Raw genomic sequence first — 25,059 nt, 5'->3', positions numbered from 1 at the left:
AAAATACTCAGTAGGTATTAGTCAATTAGTCCTAGGCCTACTTATTACAAATTAGCAATCTGTTAACACTGTCAAGCCACAGCCCTTTGACATTTTTATATAAAAATAGGCAACAGCATCTTTTGGGGGAAATCCTGGCACCAAGAAGGGAACTGATTGAATCGATTCGGAATGAATCGAATCGAATTTAATCGATTCAAAGCCCTAAGAATCGAAATCGAATCGTTATGCCCAGCCCTAGTAGTAGTAGCAGCGATGGTATTATTGCATTGATGATGGCGGTCATGATGAGGACCATCGTTACCCTTCTCCTGTCAGGCATCGTGCTGCCGTTGCCTTGATGACATGATAATAATTAATTATTTGCTAAGCCCCCTAGATTTGGGCTTGAATGCCCAAGGGTTGCACCCATGCTTCGAATCTGGCCTGGGTCATTTGCCATCCCTACCCCGTCTCTCCCTCCACATTCGCTTCCTGTCACTCTTCACTGTCCTATCTGAAATAAAGGCGAAAAAGCCCATAAAATAATGACTTTTTTTATTATTCACTTTCAGCCATGGCGTTGTCGGTGCCGTTCTTCAACAAGTCGCTGCTGTCGTATGCTAGCGCCCCCTGGCCCCATCCGCAGCGCCACTACCTCTCCTTCACCGAGTTCGAGATCTCCTTCTGGCCCTCGGCGGCCAACGGCACACTGCTCTACTGCCAGGACGCCAACAGCTCCGACTTCCTGTCCGTCACCCTGGACAACGGCCACGTGGTGTTCCGCTTCGACTGTGGCTCAGGGGCTGCTGTTCTCAGGTGAGTCTCCACCCGTAGCGAAAACTCATGAACGGCCATCCGGGTACTTTGCTCTTAAATTTGCGTTACGCCCCTTTATGGGTGAAAACAAACCGAATGTCTCATTGACTTACATGCTACATCGACTAGCCTAAATGAACACTTTCCATGCTTCAGCCACGGCTGTTTGTCTATATTATTTGAACAGCCGGCAACACGACACGTTTTCGGCATGATGCGCGTGAACAACGCTTGTCTACAGGTCCTTATCTTTCGTTTATTAAACCCCAACACCACCAATTGACTTGCATTACCTGTTCTCCCCCACAAATGGGCGTAACGCACAAGGAAAACGTCACGCCATTCATTAGTATAGCGATCCTACAGTGATTTGTGCCCCGGGTGACAACCCCTCTGCCGCAGTGATAACATGTTGATAGCGCTAATTTGCTGTGGTTTTTTTTAAAGATATTCTCAGGGCTTTTATGCCTTTATTTGCGATAGAATAGTGAGAGAGACAAGAAACGAGTGGAGAGAGAGAGATGTGGAAGGATTGGCAAATGACCTGGACTGGAATCGAACCCTTGTCACCGTCGTAGCAGCTCAGAGCCCTACCGTTAGAGCCACAGCAGGGCCGCTAATCTGCGGTGTTGTCGAGAGCAGGGGGTTTGTGGCGATGCTGGCCCCCAGTGTTGCCAGATTGGGCTGTTTCCCGTCCAATTGGGCTGCTTAGGATGGCCGTGTGCGGGTAAAAATGGCATTTAGCAGAAAAACACGCCCAATTTTTGCCATAGAAATCAATAGAATTGGGCGGGATTTTGTGCTTCTAGGCGGGTTGAGCATTTTTTGGGCTGAAAATCATCAGCCGCATCTGGCAACCCTGCTGGCCCCTCGCGAGCACCACCACGGCCAATTGCCCCGTCGGCCTGCTCCTGGTCTCCACTACCGTAATCACCTCAACACCTCAATCAAGCAGGATTTTAGTTGTAAGACACTGTCATCTTGTGGACAGACGAAGTCACATTCAATGTATGAGGAAGTTCTACTGCGGCTTAGGAGATAATATTCACAGGTGAGGTGACTCTCGTCCAACTGAAGCTGGTTGAGTTAAAACATGACTCTGGATTTGGTTGAGAGAGACTGTCAACTTTGATTGCGGCTGTTCTCAGGTGAGTCGTCACTCACTCAAATCAAGCTGTTTGGGGTTTGCAGAGCCCTATATTAAGAGAGTCTGGCCAACTCGAATCATGGACGCCATGTCTGCTCCCCACGGCGAGGATTCTACAGTGTAATCCTATGGGCAGCATGCCATCAAAATCGATGGATTTAAAATACAAATAAGGCTTCATAGACCATCAAACTTGGGTTGTAGTATTATCAAGATCCCAACATATGAAAACAAACGTTAACAAGTTCATGTACAGGGACCCTGGTGATACTTGCAGCAAAGTTTGACGTTGTGTCGAGATTTAGTAGTTTAAAAATAACTGCGATGTGCTCAGCAGTGCAGACAGTAGAAATCATAGGATGAGTCTGGATGCTCATAGGTTGAAACTCGACGTGGGTTTAAATCGCAGGGGAAAAGGCCCTTATTAGCGCGACAGAAATAGAATAACTAGTACCAAGGGCCAAGTTATGTTTTCACAATAGCATAGGTGGCAATTAAGATTTGACAAGCTGATATTAAGTTATGACAGAAACCTAAACTTCATTCATTTTCAAGTGCGGTCAGGAGTTTTTGAGAGCATGGTCAATGCCATCATGACTATTTCTTTCAAAAGTAGGCCTAATTGTTAACAAAAGTCGAAGGGGGAAAATACATTTACCTCACACAGTGTTTCCCACAGAAATTTTGGAAACTATGGGGGCAGCCGGGGTTTATTTTGTCCGAGTGAGGGGGGGGGGGGGGGGGGGGGGGGGGGGGTATTGCGGGTTGTATTCTTGCAGAGTAAATGCAAAACGGCAAAACAATGACTGCAGTATGAAATGTCATGGAGAAACTGTAGGCCTGGGCCTATTTCAGCCATTTATATTTTGAGAAATAAGGCTACATAAGATTTTACCCATGACTTGTATAATAGTAGTACATTGTCATTGTCAAAAAATGCAGTACAGTGAATAATTTCTGTTTACAACACAGTTTCATTCGTCCCTCATGCAGGGGTCTGGGAAACAATAAAACAAAATAGGAGCAGAGATAAGAATTTAAGAGCACTGTGAAATTGTTAACGCATAGAAAAGGGTCTTAGAGGGTAGGCTAAAAGTTTGGTTTTAAAAGGGCTGAACAACATATTACACATTTATGTCTATATTCACATTCATTACACATTAATTTCTATATGCAGCCCGATGTTTCCTCTGCTGTGTCAATGAAGGTCTGTCACCAAACTCATTACAACTGTAAAACAAAGCCTATAGTGTTCGTAAACTCATCCCAACTGTCCCTTCTCTGAAGGTTTTTTATATTGCTCCCAAACCCAAGTAAACTACAACAACTTGACTAGGCTTTTGATCCCTGTCTTTCAAGCACTTGTGTTTCTCTCTATAACAGGGGTGCCCAACCTTTTTTTAACCAAGATCTACTTTTGAAGTTGATGGTCTGCCGTGATCTACCAAGTCAAATTTAAGGATGTCAGTATGAAAATTTAAGACCACCATTTATTAATCACCATTATTATGAACAAAATGTTTTTAGTAGGCTACTATGGCCGTATCTTTTCAGTGTGTTTTTAAAGTGTGTTGAATAGCCCATCTTTACAAAGCAATGCAGCACTGATAGTATGCAGAGATAATTTCAGTCATACACAAGTCATAAACAACTGAAACAATTTCAAAATGATAAACATTTGGAATATAAAAGGCACATAGGCCCTATTTCTAAAATATGATGAAGCATTATCATGCCTTCAGTGGTATAGGCTACAAATTAAAAAGGGCTCAGAAATTCACCATTTGTTATGGGTAATAGTAGGCTACTATACTCATGAACGGCCATCCGGGTACTTTGCTCTTAAATTTGCGTTACGCCCCTTTATGGGTGAAAACAAACAGAATGTCTCATTGACTAACATCGGCTAGCCTAAATGAACACATTCCATGCTTCAGCCACGGCTATTTGGCAATATTATTTGAACAGCCGGCAACACAATGCGTTTTCGGCACGTTGCGCGTGAACAACGCTAGTCTACAGGTCCGTATCTTTCGTTTATTAAACCCCAACATCGCCAATTGACTTGAATGGATTGCTTTCCCCCACAAATGGGCGTAACGCACCTGGAAAACGTCACGCCGTTCATGAGAGAGAGAGAGAGAGAGAGAGAGAGAGAGAGAGAGAGAGAGAGAGACGAGAGAACTCATTGGATTGGTTAACACCAATTAGTTAGAGTGACTTCTTCTATGGAGGTTTTTTTCCCAGCTCTCTGGGACAGTAGCACAGCAAATGCTTTCTATTGTGAGTTTGGCCAATCGTTTTGTCCACAACTGGAGCAAGAAACAGCACAAATTGAAGTGAATTCCATGCATGTCAACAACTAACATTTCCCTTACACGCGGCACGCGATGTAAACGCAGTTAGCGATGATGCATGCGACTAGCGATTTGGACGAAGATCCTCGCATATCGGCGTGTCATAACGCATCGTTGCGCACATGTTCTGTTACTCACCCGATGTTACACGTGTGCACACATGAATCAACTGTAATACCCTTACGGTCACTTCCTAATGCTTTCCCCTCATTCTGTGTTTTAACAAAAACGGATATCGTTAAAAAAAAAAGTTTTAAAAAAATTAAAAAAAAGTAATTTTTTTTTTATTTTTTTTTTAAATTTTCATAAACTATGGCGGCCAAATTTAAACTATGGCGGGCCGCCATAGTTTCCTCAATGTATGGGAAACACTGCCTCACACAACACGGAGAAATCTGTTGCGTTCTTGTTTCTTCTTGTTCTTCCTTCTGACCTTTATATTCCATAAGGGGAGTTTAGATCTGTGTCCAAATCCTCCGTTTCTGTCACGAGTTAAACAATGTTTTTTTTTCTCCTGACCCGGTCTTGCACTACAGCCATATGCACAACAGTTTGGCATAATAATAATGTAATAATATTATAGTGTAGCGTTAATTCTTATATCTGATAATGCTCATTAATGGGAGTGAGGGGAGCAAACATAGCGTCCTTAAAACATGTGACCAGCCCCGAACCAATCAAAATAACGAGATAGCTCGATCGTTCGAACCCATAGTTGGCCAGACTCTCTTAATATACGGCTCTGGGGGTTTGGTTGTGAGACTGCCATCTTTTGGACAGATACAGTAGGTAGACCTGTTTAACGCACAAGGTGGCAATATTTAATGTGGAGTTTTGCTTTGAATTTGACACAGAAGCAGCTGTCCTCAGGTTAGCCAGCACAACTTAGTCAAGCTGGTTGGGGTTGGACAGATAGTGCCATCTTTGGGAAGTTTCTTTCTTGCTTGAATGCAAGCTGGTGAGGGGTCATACACAGTACTGTATTTGGTTGAGAGAGACTGTCAGACTTGTGTTTAATATATGAGATGGCTGCAGTATATTTAATGTGGAGGTTCCTCTTTGACGGGCGGCTTAGGGGCTATTCTCAGGGGAGCTACCACATTCTTACTTAACACCAATTCCTGTCCAGGGACTAGAGATGAAAATTAGCCTTGTGGCTATAATCTGGCTCAATTGTATGTTGTGCACTCATACCTGCAAACTTGTCACCTTTCGGCGAAATTCGCCGTTTTGATTTCAAAATAGGTGACTTATGTGAATCGTGCAGATCCGAAGAGTTTTTTTTTTGGGGGGGAGGGGTAGGGGGGGGTGGGCGGGGGGGGGGTGGGGGGGGGGGGGGGGGGGGGGGGGGGGGGGGGGGGCGAGGGTAGCCAGTAGCGCCCGACTGAAGTTCTGAAGGGTAAACAGCTGCCTGTCTGATATACGCAAAAACGGCGAGATTTCCTAGATTACCCATAAACATGATGAAACATGTCATGATGTAACCCACACCCATTGGCTGCCGTTTAATCACAAGGACGCAGCTTCACATTCACTGGCTGCATGTTTGAAGGCTTGAAGCCCGCGCGGAACCGGTGTTGATAAATAAAATGTCAATAAGAGGACGAGCGCGGATTACTTCGGTTTTGTAGGTTTTCAACGGGTGATAAAGAATGTGGCAGTGGTTAATGCAAGGTTAGGTGTCGGTGAATGCAAGTAGTAACTGTAGTGATGCTGAAATGAAGTGGTGGTGGTGGAGCGAAAACGGCTTGGGCTGGACAGAGCAGGACAGCGCAGGGAGAATAATGTCAGCGTAGCTGTCAGAGTCCTCGTCTGACATTTGCCAAGTCCTCGCAAATGCATACGATGGAGTTGCCGTTTCCTAATAACGCCCACGCGATCGCAAATACCCTGCATGGATTTGACATGGATGTGCGAGTAAGTGAAAAACAATAACAAACAAAACAAAAAAAATTACCGACGTTATGAAAGTAAGTTCTCCGTGATGTTAGTTTATTTTCGACATATAGTGTAGGCTAGTAGCCTACTTGTCATTCCTAGCGCATGGTAGTATATTTAATCCTGGAGGAGTTTAAAGTCCTAAAGCAACAGCATAACGCGCATAATAAGAAGACATCATACACGTTATTGCACACGTGTGTCTGTGTCTGTGAGTGGGTTCTCTCCTGTCCTCCTCTCCCTTCATCTCTTCTCCTCTCCGCCCTCTCTTCTGTGCATTGTCCATGGTATTTGATACTGTGTGTGAAGTTTGAATGATGCTGTGTGGAGGATGTGAAGTTTTGTAGTGTGGTTATGTGTTTTTGTATAGCCTATGTTAAATGTGTAGTTTGTGTGACGGGTGTTGAAGGCATGCTGTGTTTGTGTGAAGTAGCCTATAGGCCTATACCTATAGGCCCTACTGTATGTGAGGTTTGAGTGATGGCGTGTGAGGTTGTAGTGTTTGGCTATCTGTCTGTGTTTGGCTGTATGCTAAATGTCTGTGTATGTATGTGGCATGTGTGATGTGATTCACTGTTTTCAGAGGAAATGGAATAAAAACTAATAGAATGGAATACAATGGAATAGAATAAAAACTACATTGCAAATAATGAAAATAATGGGGGGTGGGGGGGGGTAATGAAATGGAATAAATAGAACTGGGGTGGAAATGTTTAAAATGGATGATGTGAAATGTTGAGAGGTAGACACTAGACAGGAGGTTGTGTGCTCATGTCAGTGGAGCTGGAAATAGGGATAGAGCACAGAGACAGGCTAATTTGGCAGCACTGAGGGAAAGGAGGGTGGTGGAGGAGAAGAGCATGGGCAGAAAGGGGCACATTTAAAAATTGCAAAGAAAATAAAATATTTATAATAATTAAATTTAGTAAATAAAATATTGTCTTTTTTTTTTTTGTTGGGGGGGGGGGGGGGGGGGGTGCTGCTTTGGGGCTCGCGATAGTTTGTCACCTTTTTCAACCCTCCTGAGTTTGCAGGTATGCTGTCCCTGTCAAATATTAAACTAAACTGAACATAGCACTGGTATCCATTTTCTTGTTTTGCGCTAGTATTTAGTATTTTGTTTTCTATTATTTCACTGTTGAGGGAGATGCTTTCTGTCACATAATACCCACGTATAGCTCAAACTTTACAACTGAAGCTGGTTAGAGTTTGCTTGTGATAGACTGCCACCCTGTGGACAGATTTGGTTGCTGATTTTAATGTAAGGCAAGGCAAGGCAAGGCAAGTTTATTTATATAGCGCATTTCATACACAGGTGCAACTCAATGTGCTTCACATGTATGAGGTGGCTGTATTTAATGTGGAGTTTTACTTTGAACTTAACTTCATCTATTTTTAATGGAGGACTGTCATTATCATTATCATGATCCCTCTGTCGTTGTCGGCATCATCATCATCATCATCATATCCATCCATCCCTTGTGTTATGTATTTCATAAAGCACCAAATTTAAACATGGAAGCCGAGTGACCGTCGCTGACCGCACTGTTTGTGTCCCACCTGTCTCCTCAGGAGCAGGGAGCCTGTTGAGCTGTTCAGTTGGCACGAGGCACGGGCATCTCGCACAGCCAGGAAGGGCCTCTTACAAGTGGACACCCAGAACACAGTGGAGGGGCTAGCGGAGGTACGTCTCTCCCTCCCCTCTCCTCTTTCTCTCTCCTCTCTTTTTTTGTCTGTATTTATTTATCTGTCCTTATTTCTATTTTATTGTATTCTTACTCTCTTGCTCTCTCTCGCTCTCTCTCTCTCTCTCGCGCTCTCTCGCTCTCTCTCTCTCTCTCCCCCCCCCGTCTCCCTGTCTGCATCTGATGTGATGTTTTTTTTCTAATCATTGACCTCTTAACGTGTTGCAGGGGGCATTCACTCAGATCTACTGTAGCTCGTCGCTGTACCTGGGTGGAGTGCCAGACTACAGTGCCACCCGTAGGGATTCTGGAGTATCGCAGCCATTTACAGGGAGCATACAGCAGGTGGCGCTCACACACAGACCTTCTTAATATACACGGTTCTGGCCCTTGTGTTTCTCACCACTGACATAGAGTGTTGTAACTGCACTTACGTGCTCTAAGCTGTGTGTGTGTGTGTGCGTGTGCTTGTGTGCGCGCGCGTGTGTGTGTGTGTGTGTGTGTGTGTGTGTGTGTGTGTGTGTGTGTGTGTGTGTGTGTGTGTGTGTGTGTGTGTGTGTGTGTGTGTGTGTTGATATGTACCTTACATGAATTTGATAGGCACAGTGTTAAACCATCAAGAGTTGATATTTGTGAGCTGAGCATCACCACTATACACTATGTACACTACATGCCATGGTAAAAATTGCAGTGTTAATTTAACATTTAAAGAGTCGATTCAACCTCTTCTAGTGTGTATTTGGTCCCAGAGTACTCGTCAGGTGTTGAATTAATGCTGCATTTTTCTCTGTGTAGTTGTAATATTGTGTCTGTATGTGTTTACAAAACACACAGGCTGTGTGCATCATATACTTAATACTTTGAAGCAATGTACAGCAGGGGTGGAGCTATTCCATCAAAAAGATTACGTGGTATTGTGACGTCAATGCAAATGGTCAATTGCGGGGAAAGGAGGGCATTTGACCCCAGGGCCCAGGGCCCTACCGTATTGGTGGTGGGGGGATGCAAATTATCAATTAATTCATTAATCATTAGTTGATAGCCTTATCGATCGACTTACGATTCATTGATGAGCGGCGTTTTTCCTCCGAAATCTCAATGTTTCTAAAAAAAAACCTACTAAATCTGAACATTTTTATCAAAAATTGAGATAAAATAACACATTTAAATTAGTACTATTTCAATTCTTTAATCCAAAGGTGTTTTAAATATTCCCACTTTTCACAAACACTCTTCACAAACACTCTTCACATGCCCATTTCACCTGGGTCTCTTGTAGGTTGAATTGTCTTGAATCAGTGTCTTGCCCTGGGGCCCTGTGTGCAGTTCTTCCGCGACTAACGTACAGTGTGTGTGTGCTGCTTTTCTCATTGTGCCTGGATGTATTCTGTCGTGCCAGGTCTTGCTGAATGACCGTGTGATCCCGCTCTCTCCGCCCTCGCTGGAGGGGGTGAACGTGGGGAACGCGGAGCACCCCTGCAGTGCCCGCCCCTGTGCCAACGCTGGGGTGTGCCAGCCCAGGCAGGAGCGGTACCAGTGCGACTGCCCAGTGGGGTTCCTGGGAGACCACTGCCAAGAAGGTCACACATTCACACACTCCTCCTGCCTTTGGAAGTACAGTATAGGCTACACAATAGTACTCAAATTTATCATTCAGTGTGAGAGGAAAGATTGTTATTTTGTGCGTCATTCATCAGAAATGAATGGAAACTGTGTCATGACAAGGCTTCACCCAAACATCTTCTATTAGAGGAAGATACTTCAAGCCTGTGCATTTCCTGGATCCATGTGATGTCAGGTGAACGCCCCTTTAGGAGACCTTCGGCTAGGAGACTTAAAGTGACACTGTGTGAGATTTTTCGTTGTTTATTTCCAGAATTCATGCTACTCACTCACTAATGTTACCTTTTTCATGAATACTTACCACCACCATAAAATTCTAAGTATTCAATATGACTGGAAAAATTGCATTTTTCTTACATGAATGACTCCATGGTCCGCATTACAATGACTCCATGGTCCGCCATTTTGAATTTCCAAAAATAGCCATTTTTAGCTGCAAAAATGACTGCACTTGGACCATACTAGAAAACATTTGTTTAATACTTAGTAAACTTTCATGTAAAGATCAAATTTGGCAATAGGCAGCCCAATTTCAAAAAGCAGCATAGTTGCAGTACCTTTTTTGACCATTTCCTGCACAGTGTCCCTTTAAGTTCCCTTTGGCAGTGTAGATGGCGGTGGCACACATCTTATGCAAGCCGTCACCAAATGCCACAAAAAGAGAAGAAGAAGGAGGGGACAACGCCCCCTTAGGAGACCGAACTTGAGCACACGACTTTGCATTGGGTGGGGGCGGAGTTTGGGTACTCTTACTCTAATGGAAGATGTTTGCTTCACTTGCATGTTGCGTTGCACTACAAAAACATGCACACACATACAATGTCTCCCACTCTCTTTCTCTCTCTATCTAGAGAGCTCTCATTAGCTCTCTCTCTCACTCATAAACACCCGCGCGTGCACACACACACACACACACAACACACAACACACAACACACAACACACAACACACACACACCTACAGTATATACCGACATAAACAAATACTGTATTCCAGACATGCACATGTTAATGTCAGTTGGCATCTCTACTTATAAAGGACATACCAGTTAGCGTCTGGGCTGCATCTTTGTGACCGCACTGAAGCCTCTACTGGCATGTTGTTGCTGTCTGTGGTTTTGCTTCTGTGGTTTGTGTTTGCTGCAACTGTCTCTGCATGATGCTTCAAGTACCAACTAACGTGTCTCTGTGATTTGCTCTCCTCCTCCGTGTCTGTGTGTGTGTGTGTGTGTGTGTGTGTGTGTGTGTGTGTGTGTGTGTGTGTGTGTGTGTGTGTGTGTGTGTGTGTGTGTGTGTGTGTGCGTGCGTGCGTGCGTGTGTTCATTCATGTGTTTTGTGTTTGTGTATGTGTGTGTATGTGTGTGTACTTGTGTGTACTTGTGTGTACTTGTGTGTACTTGTATGTATGTATGTATGTATGTATCTTTGTGTGTGCGTGCGCACTGGGTGGCCAAGTAGCATGCGTGGAGCTGTGCCTTGACAGTAAGTGCTCTCTCTGTGCCCTGTGTGTCCTTTCTGAAACTTTCTGTTTGGCCATGACTGTCTGTCTGCTGCTCTCCCCCAATACAATGGTAGCCGCATTATGGCTGCAGTAGAAGGGTAGGTTAAGCCCCTGTCTACACGTATATGGATATTTTTAGAAAAACATACTTGTAAGGGTTTTTTTTGGTCTGTTTGGGCCTTTTTCTTATCACATAATTGTAGTTTTAGCTCCCTAAAACAGGTTTTTTTCAGGTGGAGATAAAAAAGTATCTCTAATAGACACAGGTAAAGGAGAAAAACATGTTTTGAAGATGACACGCTTGCCTGCTTAACATGGTTAGTGATTCCATCTTTACCGCCAATTTGTGTTGACGTACCAATCGGCATCTATTGGGGAATGAAAATATAAACAGAAAAAAATATCAGCAAAAACATATCCAGATACGTGTAAATGAGACCTAAGATCTTATCGACGCCATACACCTGCAGAAAGTTAACGGCTGTCAGGTTTGAATTGCTGGTTAAACAGGCTGATGTTTGACATCGGTATATTATCTTAATTCATTGCCTACTTGCTCTTGCATGATAATGAGTTTTCTTCCCCATGTTTGTGACATGTGTCTTTTTTTTCTGTTTTCTGCTGCTAAAATTCTATTGCGAATGGCGTATGCTAGACAGTGGAAATGACAACACAAACATCTGTAATATTTTCCCTTTGAAGTGTTCCCCATATTCAGGTGCTTCAACATACTTTCTTTTTGTTACAGTTTTGACAGATGAAATTGAGGTTCCCCTCTTCACTGGTAGAAGCTACCTCAAATTTGATAACAGGAATACTCTGAGACGGTACGCCACCACCAACAGAGCATATGGCTAAGAAATGTAATAGAAATCTGAGATTGACTACGTTCAGTATACCCAGTGTAATTGGTATTCGGAAGTGAGCATCATTGCTTCAGAAAATAAACACCCCCGCTGCTTGTGCACTTGACACCATTGATTTTAGGAGTTAATAAAAAAGATATATTTTTAAGCGAGTCCTTTTAGTTCTGGTCTGGTGGTCAAGGGAAACAGACTGGTTTTACCAATTAGTTGATCTACCTGTTTAATGATTTATACAATTATTGAGATCAACTGGTTCAGAAATTAAATATGAGGCAGGAGTCTCTGTGGGAACTCCATGTCTGCAAATTCTGCAGCTGCAAATTCATTGAACCATCCCTTTTTTCCTTATTTCTCATCTGTCCAATCAATCTCTTCATCCTCATGCTATCCATCATCTGCCTTTCCTCTTCAATACCCCTGTCCGATCCCTCCATCTCTGCCTGTCAGCTTTGAGGAGAATAGTCTGCAGTAAGATACCCTTGCCTACATAAGGATCAAAATAACAACAGCAAAAATTTAATAATTACTTTGTATAATATTATTATTATTATTATTATCATAATTCTAAATATTTATAATTATAATGAATTTTATTTAAACCCACCTTTCAGAACACTGAAGGACACAGCCCTGTGCACACTAATGTAGTCCCAGTGGTTACAGCATATGTAGGCCTATATATATGTTATAGGGTGGTTAGTTGAAACTACCGGTAACCTAAGTCATCTCACTGCAATCCCATCATTTACAGTAACTGATTTTGTGATACCTGACGACATATCAGCTGTATGCAGTAACCCACTCAAATCTCTCCCTGTCTCCCTCACAGTCTGGCTGGTTTGCGGACGCACGTGCAGCTACGATTTCGAAGCTCCGCTCCCAATGGTCTGTTGCTATGGCGAGGGGAGGGGCCAGGTCTGGTGGGGGCTGACTACATGTCCCTCAGTCTGCAGGGGGGAGCGGTGGTCTTCAGGTGGAGGGCTTTTCTTTCGCTTTTTAGCGCTCTGTGGTCGTCGTAGTACAGTACTGGTGGATTACAGTCAAGGGACTCACTAATTTGACGCCCTTTCGGTACTGATGTCTTAAATCATACAACCCTGATCCTAATCCTATCCTTAACCCTAACCCTAACCCTAACCTTAACCCTAAACCTAAACCTAACCCTAACCCTTAAATCGCTTGTTTGAAATGTTTGATTACCATGTGACGTAAGACATCAGTACCGAAAGGGCGTCAAATTAGTGGGTCCCTTACAGTCAAGTTGGGTGTTTTGTGTTTTATCTTCTTTTGATCTGTTTTCTATCTGTTTTGGCAGAGCATGGCATTATCCATTGATCCAGCTGTGGGGTTTACGCTTTGTTTTACTTCTATATCACTCACTTCAGTCATGTAGGCTACACCAGCTTATAGAATATCTTCTTTGTTTGTCATTTTAACCAGTACAACAGAATTGTACTTAAGAATGAGCAGTATTACAAATATATTATACCGTAGTAGTACACATAGTCAACCAATGTGTTGATGGTTCCCACTGTTTTAATAGAGTATTCATTTGGAGGGCTTTTTCTTTCACACTCTCGCTGACTGTAACCATGCAACGTTTTCTGTCTACCTGCTTTAACAGAGTATATCGCATGTAAATATGTAATGTCTTATATACAGTATGTCTTTATATCTTAACATTGTAATTGTCATTTGGTGGATGTGATGTGTTTTCTGCTTAGCTTTGATCTCGGTAGTGGACCTGGCGTGCTGGTGGTCAATGGAACGTTCAGTGATGGCCACTGGCACCAGCTGAAAGCAGTGAGGTAAAGATGCTGCTGTTTCTGTTGCCATATACGTAGTATACATATGTATCAACCCTAATCAGAGAATCAGACCATTCACTTTATATAAGGTCACTAACTCAATTCATTTCAATTCAATTCATTCAAAATATGTCATATTTTACTCCATTCATGTGTGTAGTCATATTTCTGTTTGCAAGAGGACATAAAGCCAGTGACAGAAGATAGTCAGATGATGGAATTGGTCTGAGAGCTGTGGGTGCATAGCAATCATCTCAACAGCCTCAACACCCAGAGAATAATGAGGAGGAACATGATAAAGCATTGAGTATTAGTAATACGTTGATCCACGGTTCGTATAGCTATGCAAGAAGTCCCCCAGCTGTGCATAAGCATGAGGTGTGCTAATCAACGCTACTTGAAGTGTAATTGAGTTTCACAGTCTGCGCACAAGGGACACTTACTCTTACAGGCTAATAGTTATTATGGTAATCAGCTCGTCTACCATGCAATTGCCTTGAGTTGTCACACAGTGGTCAAATTGTAAAGAGGAGTGGTGGGGGGGTCTTGTCTCTGTAGATAATTAATATATCTCACTGTATTATACTGGCAGAAGTACCGACAAGGGAGTGGAGCTTCGTTGTGCTGTGTTTGGCCGAGGTGAGGTTGAGGGGTGGGGAGTGGAGGTTGGTGGGTGGTGCTCTGGAGGTCTTCTGGCCCAATTTGAACTCTGGTAATAGAATGAATCTGTGTTCAAAGAGTCAAACAGGCAAATTGCTTTTATTTCTAATTTCACAGGGGTGCAGAGACACTATACTGCAAACGATTCTTTTCATTCTAGCTTCATAATAGACCGTCTCTGACTATACATAGGTTTCCCCTTTACAAACATTCCCGTCTGCGAACGAAGCTAGCCTAGGGGTCCCTCTGCATGCAACCTCTGATTGTTTGGAAACTGCTATCATTCAAAAAATGCGCTCACGGGTTTGGCTGCTTAGCATCTTGCCCTTCCTCACAGCGCGGCTGTTTGTAAATGGGAAACCTATCTATGGAAAGCAAAATGTTTTCTCACAGAAGGGACAGGGATGGAGTGAAAGAAAGAAAGACACCTCTGCGTTAGCATGATTATCATCAACGTTCAAATCTCTTCGAGACTTGGTCTGTCAAGTTGGTCAAGTCAAGTTGGTTTTATTGTCAATTTCTTTACATGCACTGGTCATACAAAGAATTTGAAATTACATTTATTGCTTTCCCATGCAGACATAGACTAATCTAGGTAAGGACATAGACAGTATAGACATAGACAGTACTCATACATGGACATAAGACAGTATGGACATAGACAGTGCTCATACAGACATTTAAAGTGCAAGACTGGACAACAGAAGACTTGTAGAGAACATACATTAAGAGGAGGTAATTGTTGTGCTTTTCCTAAAAGTCCTTTATAGCGTTCTGACATAGTAATAGTAGCATTTTGAAGAAAAATAAATATTAAAATAGGTCTATCAAGTACACCAGCAGCTGTGTGTGTGTGTGTGTGTGTGTGTGTGTGTGTGTGTGTGTGTGTGTGTGTGTGTGTGTGTGTGTGTGTGTGTGTGTGTGTGTCTGTGTGTCTGTGTGTCTGTGTGCCTGTGTGTGTGTGTGTGTGTTTAGTGCAGGTAGAAGGTGCGGTGTGCGTCTGTGTGTGTGTCTGTGTGTATGTGTGTGTGTGTGTGTGTGTGTGTGTGTGTGTGTGTGTGTGTGTGTGTGTGTGTGTGTGTGTGTGTGTGTGTGTGTGTGTGTGTGTGTGTGTGTGTGTGTGTGTGTGTGTGTGTGTGTGTGTGAGAGAGTTGTGTGTCAGTGTGTGTATGTTTGGGTTTAGTGCAGAAAGTGCAGTGTGCTTGTGTGTGTGTGTGTGTGTGTGTGTGTGTGTGTGTGTGTGTGTGTGTGTGTGTGTATGTGTGTGTGTGTGTGTGTGTGTGTGTGTGTGTGTGTTTGTGTGTGTGTGTGTGTGTGTGTGTGTGTGTGTTTGTGTGTGTGTGTGTGTGTGTGTGTGTGTGTGTGTGTGTGTGTGTGTGTGTGTGTGTGTGCATGTTTTGAGTTAGTGCAGGTTGAAAGTTCAGTCACAAATATAGTAGTGCAGGTGGAATGCTCAGTCGCAGATATGGTGGTGGGGATGAGGGGGGGGGTTGTCAGTGGCCTTGCTGGCTAGAGGCTGACAGTGGAGGGAGAGTGGGTTGAGTGTTCAGTATCTTGATTGCTTGGTGCATTGAGCTGCTTGCAAGCCTGGTGGTACGGGAACGGAGGCGCCTGTACCTCTTTCCAGAGGGCAGGAGGCTGAACAGTTTGTGTGCAGGGTGGCTTGTGTCTTTGATGATCATCAGTGCTTTCCGGGTCTGACCAAGAGCATAACAATTGTCATTTCCCAAACGGCATGGTTGACCCGCTTCTCTTGGTTTGCTTATGGTTGTTTGCTTCCCCACAAAGTGAAAGGAGTTCCCGTATTTTCGGGGACTCAGAAAGTACTTGCATTGCTCTTGACCTGCCTACTGTAGTTGCAACGCCGAAGGTGTTGCGTCACTAGGAGGCCTGGCTACCGCTGCGTGGCACCTCTTGTTGGCCAGTATCGAAGATACAAATAGCCCAACAGAATTGGCCCCTTAGGACTGTCAGCCCTGTCACTGCTTCCCTTCCTATCCAAGACGCTAGAAAGGGCAGTTGCAAAACAGGTCACCAACTTCCTAAACCAGAACGGATTACTGGACCCAAAACAATCTGGTTTCAGAAGTGGACATTCAACTTAAACTGCGTTACTCTCAGTGACTGAAGCTCTAAGGACTGCAAGAACGGAAGGACTATCCTCGGTCCTCATACTACTAGACCTGTCTGCAGCCTTTGACACAGTCAACCACAAGATCCTCCTGAGGATACTCAGAGCCATGGGAATCACAGGCGTTGTCCACTCATGGTTCAACTCCTACCTCTCTGGACGCACCTTCAGTGTGTCATGGCAAGGGAAGCTGTCTACGACTCACACCCTCTCCACAGGCGTACCCCAAGGATCAGTGCTGGGACCCCTTCTGTTTGCAATATACACCTCCTCCCTGGGACGTGTCATTCAAACACATGGGTTCTCCTACCACTGCTATGCTGATGACACCCAGATGTACCTGTCGTTCCGTCCAGAGGACACCACGGTTTCGGAACGCATCTCTGCCTGCCTCACCGACTTGTCAACATGGATGAAGGACCACCACCTACAGCTGAACCTGGCCAAGACAGAGCTCCTGGTGATCCCAGCTAAAGAGTCGCTCAGTCACAACATCAACCTCAAGATAGGCTCCACCATCGTGACCCCAAACAAAGTCGCCAAAAACCTCGGCGTCATGATTGATGATGAGCTGTCATGCTCCAACTACATCAACTCGGTCACCCGGACCTGTCGAATCCAGATGTCCAACGTACGGAATATCAGACCTGTGCTGACACAATATTCTACACAACGACTGGTCCAGGCCACGGTCCTGTCCCGCGTTGACTACTGCAACTCACTCATGACAGGTCTACCTGCTTGTGCGCTAAAGCCTCTGCAGATGATCCAGAATGCGGCGGCATGGTTGATTTTCAATCAACTCAAAAGGACCCATGTTACTCCTCTATTTATTGAGTTGCACTGGTTACCGATCGCCGCCCGGATCAAGCACAAGGCATTGACCCTTGCCTACAAAACCATCACAGGAACGGCCCCAGCTTATCTGAAGGACCTACTAACGCCTTATGTTACTGGAAGAGAACTGCGCTCATCCAGCACAAGCCGTCTGGCTCTGCCATCCAGTCGCTCTAGGTACTCCCAGTCAAGATTGTTCTCCGTTGTGGTACCCAAGTGGTGGAACAGTCTCCCAGAGGCAGCAAGACTGAGCACATCTCTTGCAGCTTTCAAGAAACAACTAAAGACATTCCTCTTTCGAGAGAATCTACTAGACTAATGCTTGAACTGGCCTTGCCCCAGGGCAGACTCCTGACATGATGTTTAGTTTAGTTTAGTTTAGTTGTGAGTGTGTGTTTGTGTGTGTGTGTGTGTACTCGTTATATACTCTTTATATTTAAAAAAAAAAAAAAAAAACACTAACCCCTCTTTGCAACTGCACTTGTTGTTCTGTATATCTCCTGTGCACTTTGTATTTGCTTGTGATGTTGGCTTGATTATGTCCTCTTTTGAAAGTCGCTTTGGTTATAAAGCGTCTGCCAAATGCAATGTAATGTAATGTAATGTAAATGAACAGACTGAAGACTGCTTGAGCTTCCAGCCACCTGTGTGCCTTTCATTGCCAAAATAATGTTCTGACTTTTATCTAAATCATTTGGTGATATCCCTCACAACAGTGCAACAGCACATAGGCCTAATGGCGAGAGTTTTTCCCTCAGCACGTAATGAAAGCTAATCGGACGTCTAATGACAGGTGGTGCTGACGGACAGCGCATAAGGGAAAGAAGTTGCAAACTTGATCGTGTTCGGTTTCGTCAGTCCAATGGAACACTTCTGGCTATAGAAAATGAATCTGTATTGCAACAAATCTAGTTAGGCCTAGGTCTATATAGGCTATCCAAGATATTTAATTTAGACAGAATCCTTTCAAGCCGTGCAGCATCAACGTGGTCATATAGCCTAGGCCTACTGTCTGCACTTGTTCCGTTGCCTGCCTCATAGCAGAGAAGGAATGGCTTGCTGTTGTTGAGGATTTGTAACGTGGATTATCGAAACTGAAGACTTGATTTCTTTTATTGATACCTTTTTGTTTGGTATAATTATGGACAATGCAAATAACTGATTTTTGTGACGTTCGGACATTTTTGGAAGGAATATAATCGAATTGGTCCCGCCGCTTGGGTTATTGTTTTTCGCGTGCATGTGGATGAGCATAGGCTATTGAATTTGATTGCTTTGCAAGAAGACAGTCTCCTTACTCCACGGGCAAAAAGCACCATGGTCAGACCCTGGCGCGCAAGGTCATGTAGGCAGACATGAAAGACTCACTACTCCACGGGCAAATATCGGGAAAAATTAAGCACCACCAGCATGGACAGCTCCCCACGAGTCACTTATAATGGTTGGTCTTTTCCTGGGATTTGATTCATGTTGTTTGGGGGAAAATATTAAAATAGCCTTTGTAATGTTAAGAATATTTCCAAAGAGCCAAGATGGGGCTTAAGATCAATATGGGCCAGGTTTGTCTCCGTGCGTACACACACACACACACACACACACACACACTCTCTCTCTCTCTCTCTCTCTCTCTCTCTCGCGCCACAGACCCACGCAAGTGCAAGACAAGTTTTCACCACCTCGTGAAGTGTTTAGACCTGGCCTATTTAATCTCGCTGTAAATTGGTGTAATGTAGCAGAAAGTGCGAGACATTAGCTGGACTCGTTGCACGCAACAAGTTGTGAAATGATTTCTTAACGGTTTTAACCGCATCATTCGCGACTCTCGAGCAGTTTGAGAACTGAGAAGAATGAGAGAGAGAGAGGGCAGTGACTACCATGTCACTGAGACTATGTGTGTGTGCTGCGCCTACTGAATCCAAGTGCAGAAAAAACATATCCATATAGATTATTACATAATGCACCATGTTATTACATTTCCATCAAAAAAAAAAGTTGCGGCCGCATTCCGTAATAAATTTCGCATTTTGTAATAATTTATTACAAGATGAGAAAAAAGTTATTACGAAATGCGTTCAAGAAATTTATTACGAAATGCGTAAATTATTACACAATGCGGCAATTGTCACCGCATTATGTAATAATTTGTTACATTATTACATATTGCACCGTTATTACATAATGTGGCGTTACAGTGTTCTGTAGAAACGAAATAGAACATCACATACATACATACCTGTACCACCATCTTACAATATTTTGTACTCATAATAGCACATTATTGTACTCCATTGTGATTCCACGTGTGATTGTGAGCAGTTGTAATTCTTGTTAGTAATGTAAACTATATGTGATGCATTGTTCTTCCCTGCATGTTTCTCTAGAGATGGGTAGTATGTCTTACTTTACCCAGTAGGACTATCCCTATTCAGGAGTCAAATACGTATTACTAATTATTTGTAGGTGTCTGTATGTAGTAATGTAATGTAAGCTATATACAGTATAATGTAATGCTCTGTCTGCATGCTTCTCTAGAGATGGGCAGTACGGGCGCATCGTTGTGGACGGCCAGAAGACCATCCGAGGACAATCTCCAGGCAGGATGAGACAGCTGAACACCAACGGACCTCTGTTTGTAGGTGAGCCTTGGGGCTGGACTCAGTCCTAAATACAGCTCATATACAGTATTTCTGCAGGGGTGATAGTATTCAGGCTCCATGCCTGATTTCAGGCTTGACAGAGTTTGCAAAAATAAAAACATTGATAATAATTAGGCATTAGGTTATTCTTATCTCAGAAAGTGCTACAGGTTCAGGGTTTCCTTCTACTACATATTACATAGCTGCCACAATAGATTGTCCATTGTTCCTAATGAGAACAGAAAAGCACTTAAAGCCTAACAAGAACTCACCGCAAATTAGACCCAACAAGCTCAGAGTTAGCTGATCATAAGATAATTACACATGTCTACCAGTTACTCAGATACGTTTTGTGTTGGAAGGAAACTGTGTTGATTTTTTTTTAACTTTTACTTTGACATTAGGTTTTGGTTGTCATGAAGGTTATATTTTTGGTTCCCCAAACGTTTTGCTTTGACACCATGCACAATATGTTATTGTATGCTTGTGAAAGTGCACATATTAAGAACATTTTAAGGGAATTTCTTCCTCTTTTGACACAGTTAAAGCGACATCATGTAGTGTTTGTCTGTCATGGAGAGCTACGAAAAGACATTCTGCTTCATCAAAAATCCCTCCTCTGAGTGGGTGAACTGCTCAAATCTGTTTTTAAGCATTATTGTACAGAGTAAGATTAAAACAAATTAAGGCTGAAAAAAACATCTTCTTGCTTACGTTTTCTTCTATCTGTATTGGCCATGTTATAGCCATAGCTGCTGAAATGGCAATAAATGTAAACAATCAAAATCTTGTTGCTTACATTTTGGTTCAGAGTTTACTCTAATAGGCCTACAATTTGAGTGGTCAAAAGGCTATGGATGCCGAACCGTGTGCCCTTTTCTCACACAGCAGCAGTTTGAGCTGGAGGTGTTGTGACAAGGGTGACGGTGATGGCCTTTTTCCTAAAAAATCGTATTGTGAAGGTGACAGAGATGATGCAGGAGGAGGTGGGATGTTTGGCAACGTTCACACCTGCCGTGAGGCTATGGCATATATTGTTGACAGTTTTGGAGGTGTTCACTAGACAACTTGTTTTCTCTTATTGTGTTTCTCTCTCCATCTACCTCTCCTCCTCCCTCTCTCTCGCTCGTGCTCTCTCTCCCATTGTTTTTTATCCTTATCCATCTCTGTCAATGTCAATCTCTGTCAATCCAATACTGTCTCTGTCTCTGTCTCTGTCTCTGTCACTATCTCCCTCTCTCTCACGCGCTGTCCCTTTCTCTCTCTCTCTCTCTCTCCCTCTCTGTTTTCCCTTATTTCCACCTGTATCTCCCTCTATCCCCCCTCCCTCCTTCTTTTTCCCTATCCCTCTTCCCCTCTTCCCCAGGGGGAGTGAAGGAGATCTCCCAGCGCACCCACAGGCGCTCCATGAGGGGCCTGGTGGGCTGCATCTCCCACCTCTCCCTCTCCAGCACCTTCCACATCGCCCTGATGGAGGACGCGTCCGACGGCAAGAACATCGACACATGTCTCGAGTGACCTTTGGACCTCACCACCAGGGTCGCTGACAACATGAGGCCCGGGTATAGGACAAAAAGTCACTTCTAAGACCCCCCCTCCCCCACTCAATACAGTTTACAATGCAATGTGGACACAATTCTAGGGCCCCCCCTCTCCCTGGGCCTGGGACAACTACAACTAACCTCTTTGTTCCCCCTCTGTCGACTTCCCTGCTTGTCACCCCACACAGACCTGAAGTGACCTCTCTGATTCTGTTCTCGTTCAACCCCCTCTCCTCTCGTTCCTCCTCACCCTGCAGCCTGATCCGCCTCGACGGATGGATCAAACCAATCCAATCACTTCTGTGATTGACATAATTTGACACCACTGTTGCGTCGTCGTCATTACCTTTGTGGTAGCTAAGAGCTATTTTTTTGGCTTGGCGGTAGGCTTTGACCCTTGGCCCTTGCTCCTAAGACAGCCCCTGCTGAAGTATCCAATCACAAGAGGCCGCTCCGAAGGCCACCCTGCTTTACGACCTCATGAACTCTCTGCCCTCCACCTTCGGAGGGAACAAAAGCGTGAATTCATGAACACAGAAACACAGCCTGAATCGTGTGTGAGAGAGAAGCTTCACTTCCGTGCCAGGCAAAAAATGCAATGGTTTGGTTTGTTGGGCTGGCTGATGGAGATGATCTTGGCGCCAGCTGAAGAAGGACCCTTGAGCAGGATTCAGCCTGTCTGCATGCACAAAAGCCTTTTTGTCTCATCACCCATCCTCATAGTTCCTTATTAGGGTCTGAAGGGGATTTGAATGTGATGTTTGTTATCCCATGTCCTCCATGTTCTTGCATCTGAGGATTCATGTCGTACACCTCCAGTGACATTATTGGCAAGGAACCAAGTACACAGCAGCCACTACATCCCTCTCTCTCTTTTTATGAAGACAAGTGGCTTAACTGTACTGTACTTATGCTACTTCTTTTGTCTTGAGATACTACATGAACCCAATAACACCAAACTACCACTATGCGACAGCCCCTCAAATCAAATCTTAGGCTCAGAGGCACTCTGAAACCGCAACCAGTGGGTGTCTTGTTTCCCTATTTCTGTTGAGTCTCTGTCATTGTCACCACTGTCGCGAGACAAATTGCAGATTGTCATCTCCGCATCTCTAAATGACACACTAGACTACTCATCCATACTTATATACACTACAGTGGACGTATCCATTTTTTTTCCGACCCCCCCATGTCCATAATCGTTCTGAGAGGATGTCTGTCGTCTATTTTAAATGAGCCACTTGTTAGGACGGAACAAATGACAAGCAGGTGTGACAATGGACTCTGGAATCAGTACCAGCATGCGGTATCTCCCAAAGGACTTTGGTTGTGTTTAATTTATTGCACTTCAGCATGTTATAGCGAGGCCTTAACCATTGTTATTTTATTTTTTTAGTCTGATCTAAAAAATACATATAGGACTTGAGAATATTTGTTTTTATTTTTGTATCCTTCGTAATATTTTGTTGTTGTCGTCAGTATTGCATTGTAAGGATGTTGTGCCAAATGGACTGCTGATGCTGATTCGGCTTCCAGAGAGGAAGAGTGGAGGAGGATGTGGGGGAGGGGAAAGAGGACAAGGAGGATGGTGATGATGATGAGGAGGAGGAGGAGACTGAATGTGCTCTGTTGTTAGCCTGGCAACTTAGAGATGAAATGTATAGCCTGGGCTCACACCATAGGCAAAGTCACAATGCTAAACCCATCCAAATGACTCGCTACACAAATTCAAAACTATTCAGAACATTTTAATTGGAGGACAGAGCCAAGCCAAGATTCATGGCCCAGCTACAAATGAAAAATGCTCAGTGGGGGTATGCAAGACAAAAAAGGTTGGGAAACATTGGGCTAGACCAAACCGTCTGGCAAAAAAAACACATTCTGCCGGGAGGGTCTGGTCTTGTTTACTAAGCTACTTTCCTGTTGTCTTTCCCTCATCTTGACCCTGAGTGGCTTGGTCAGTTGGAACTGTCTTTGGTGACAGATCTGATGTTGGGTTGTGGATGGCACTGCTGTCTTTGCATGCAGAGCAGAGCCAGAGCCAGAGCCTCCTATTCTTGGACGGTGTCCTTGCACGGCATGTCCAGGCCCTCTTCAGGGCCGCTGTGCAAAAAAAAGAAAGTAAAATAAGTTGACTGGATTTGACTGAAGAAGAATTTGGAAAGTGAAAAGACACTCGTAACACTTGCCTGTCTGCATTACATTAAGGATTTGGACTATTGTCACTAAAGACTTCCCTGGCTGCATGAAGTTGAGGATATGAACATTTAAATCCGATAGTTATCTGACATCAAAGATGTTTTCTCATGCAACATGCAAATACACAGTGTGGCCTTACTGGTATATGCACTTGTGGTGCAAAATCAGTGATGGGTAATCTGGATTCATTAGTTACCCAGTCCAGTTCATATTTTCCAAATTACTTGGTTTTACCTCATCTTTTTTCACAAAACACTTCGGCCATGGTGAGTTTTGATTGGTCATGGCATGTTCGCTACCTTCTACCTATCTTGGTCGCAGATGAGAAAAAATAGTCCCGCCCAGGGCAGTAATAAGCAAACCGTCCCCAAAACTTTTTTTTTTTAACTGTTTTTTTTATCTATTTTGTCAGTAATAGCAAACCAACCTACAAAAGTCTGTCTAAACTAAAACTGTGTCTACACCTAAACAAGTCCTAACCCTAACTTTTCCGGCCTTGTTGTTAAAGCCACGTAAGAATGTCATTAGCATAATCACAAGGACAGGTTGTTGGTGGTGGTTGCCACACAATTCCTAACCCGAACCCATAAGGATTCCTGATCCCAATGTGTAGTTATTCCTAAAACTACAGCGATGCTTCAATAAAATAATCGTTGTAGTTTTACGAATAACAAAGTAACCGGTGAGGCAAAATGGTCAAAACTTGTTGCCCTGCCAGACCAACAAAACAATTACCCCTAGGCTAATGTTATTAACAACTCGGTATGGTGGCAGCGAAGAGGTTAAGCATCCAACCAATCAAAACATGGCAGGTGCAACTGTCTGCGTTGTGGGGAAAAAGATGTGTACAATCAACCAGTGCCTGGTTGAATGATTACCCGGTTGAATTGAACAGCTAAAACCTGGGGTGTGTTTCGCAAAACTGTAGCTGCTTTGTTATTTGCGAACAACTACTATATACTATCGAGAAGCACAACCCAGGTGGAACATATTTGGAATATGTGGCACTGGAATGTAAAAACTAATGATTGCAAAAACTAATGATTGCAGGCATCTCATCACTGCAAAAATGCACCGCAGTGTTTTCTCTTTGCAAGCCGAGTCCAGATGTTCCACCTCTGAAGGGCTTGTTGTGTCAGTGTCCTAGGGGTGGTAATGTGTGTAATACTCTCTGGGCCTTATTATTGTCGAAGAGAATGCACACACCTCCCCACAATGTATGTACTGTACACTAAGCGTAATCGCACAACACCTGTTTTCATTCTGCCCCCTCTCCAGTGTTTTGACAAGTGAGAATGAGCTGTTTCACAATTCTCTACCCGACTACTGAAAG

At 43.8% G+C, this 25,059-nt stretch overlaps 1 protein-coding gene across 2 annotated transcripts in view; it reads left to right on the top strand.

Moving 5' to 3' along the window:
- Positions 1 to 24,489, top strand: part of LOC134459362 (pikachurin-like) — a 57,260-nt gene extending 32,771 nt beyond the window's left edge. For both annotated transcript variants that reach the window (XM_063211698.1, XM_063211699.1), the window contains 9 exons: positions 555 to 798; positions 7,813 to 7,924; positions 8,154 to 8,270; positions 9,325 to 9,505; positions 11,797 to 11,875; positions 12,744 to 12,887; positions 13,639 to 13,722; positions 19,883 to 19,986; positions 21,353 to 24,489. In XM_063211698.1, the coding sequence (XP_063067768.1) occupies positions 555 to 798; positions 7,813 to 7,924; positions 8,154 to 8,270; positions 9,325 to 9,505; positions 11,797 to 11,875; positions 12,744 to 12,887; positions 13,639 to 13,722; positions 19,883 to 19,986; positions 21,353 to 21,504 (1,217 nt within the window). In that variant the 3' untranslated portion in view covers positions 21,505 to 24,489. The remainder of the gene's footprint in view (positions 1 to 554; positions 799 to 7,812; positions 7,925 to 8,153; positions 8,271 to 9,324; positions 9,506 to 11,796; positions 11,876 to 12,743; positions 12,888 to 13,638; positions 13,723 to 19,882; positions 19,987 to 21,352) is intronic.
- The last annotated feature ends 570 nt before the right edge of the window (positions 24,490 to 25,059 follow it).

Source organism: Engraulis encrasicolus, chromosome 12 (assembly GCF_034702125.1).
Source record: "Engraulis encrasicolus isolate BLACKSEA-1 chromosome 12, IST_EnEncr_1.0, whole genome shotgun sequence".
NCBI classification, from domain to species: domain Eukaryota; kingdom Metazoa; phylum Chordata; class Actinopteri; order Clupeiformes; family Engraulidae; genus Engraulis; species Engraulis encrasicolus.
This window is presented reverse-complemented; position numbering and strand designations above follow the sequence as displayed.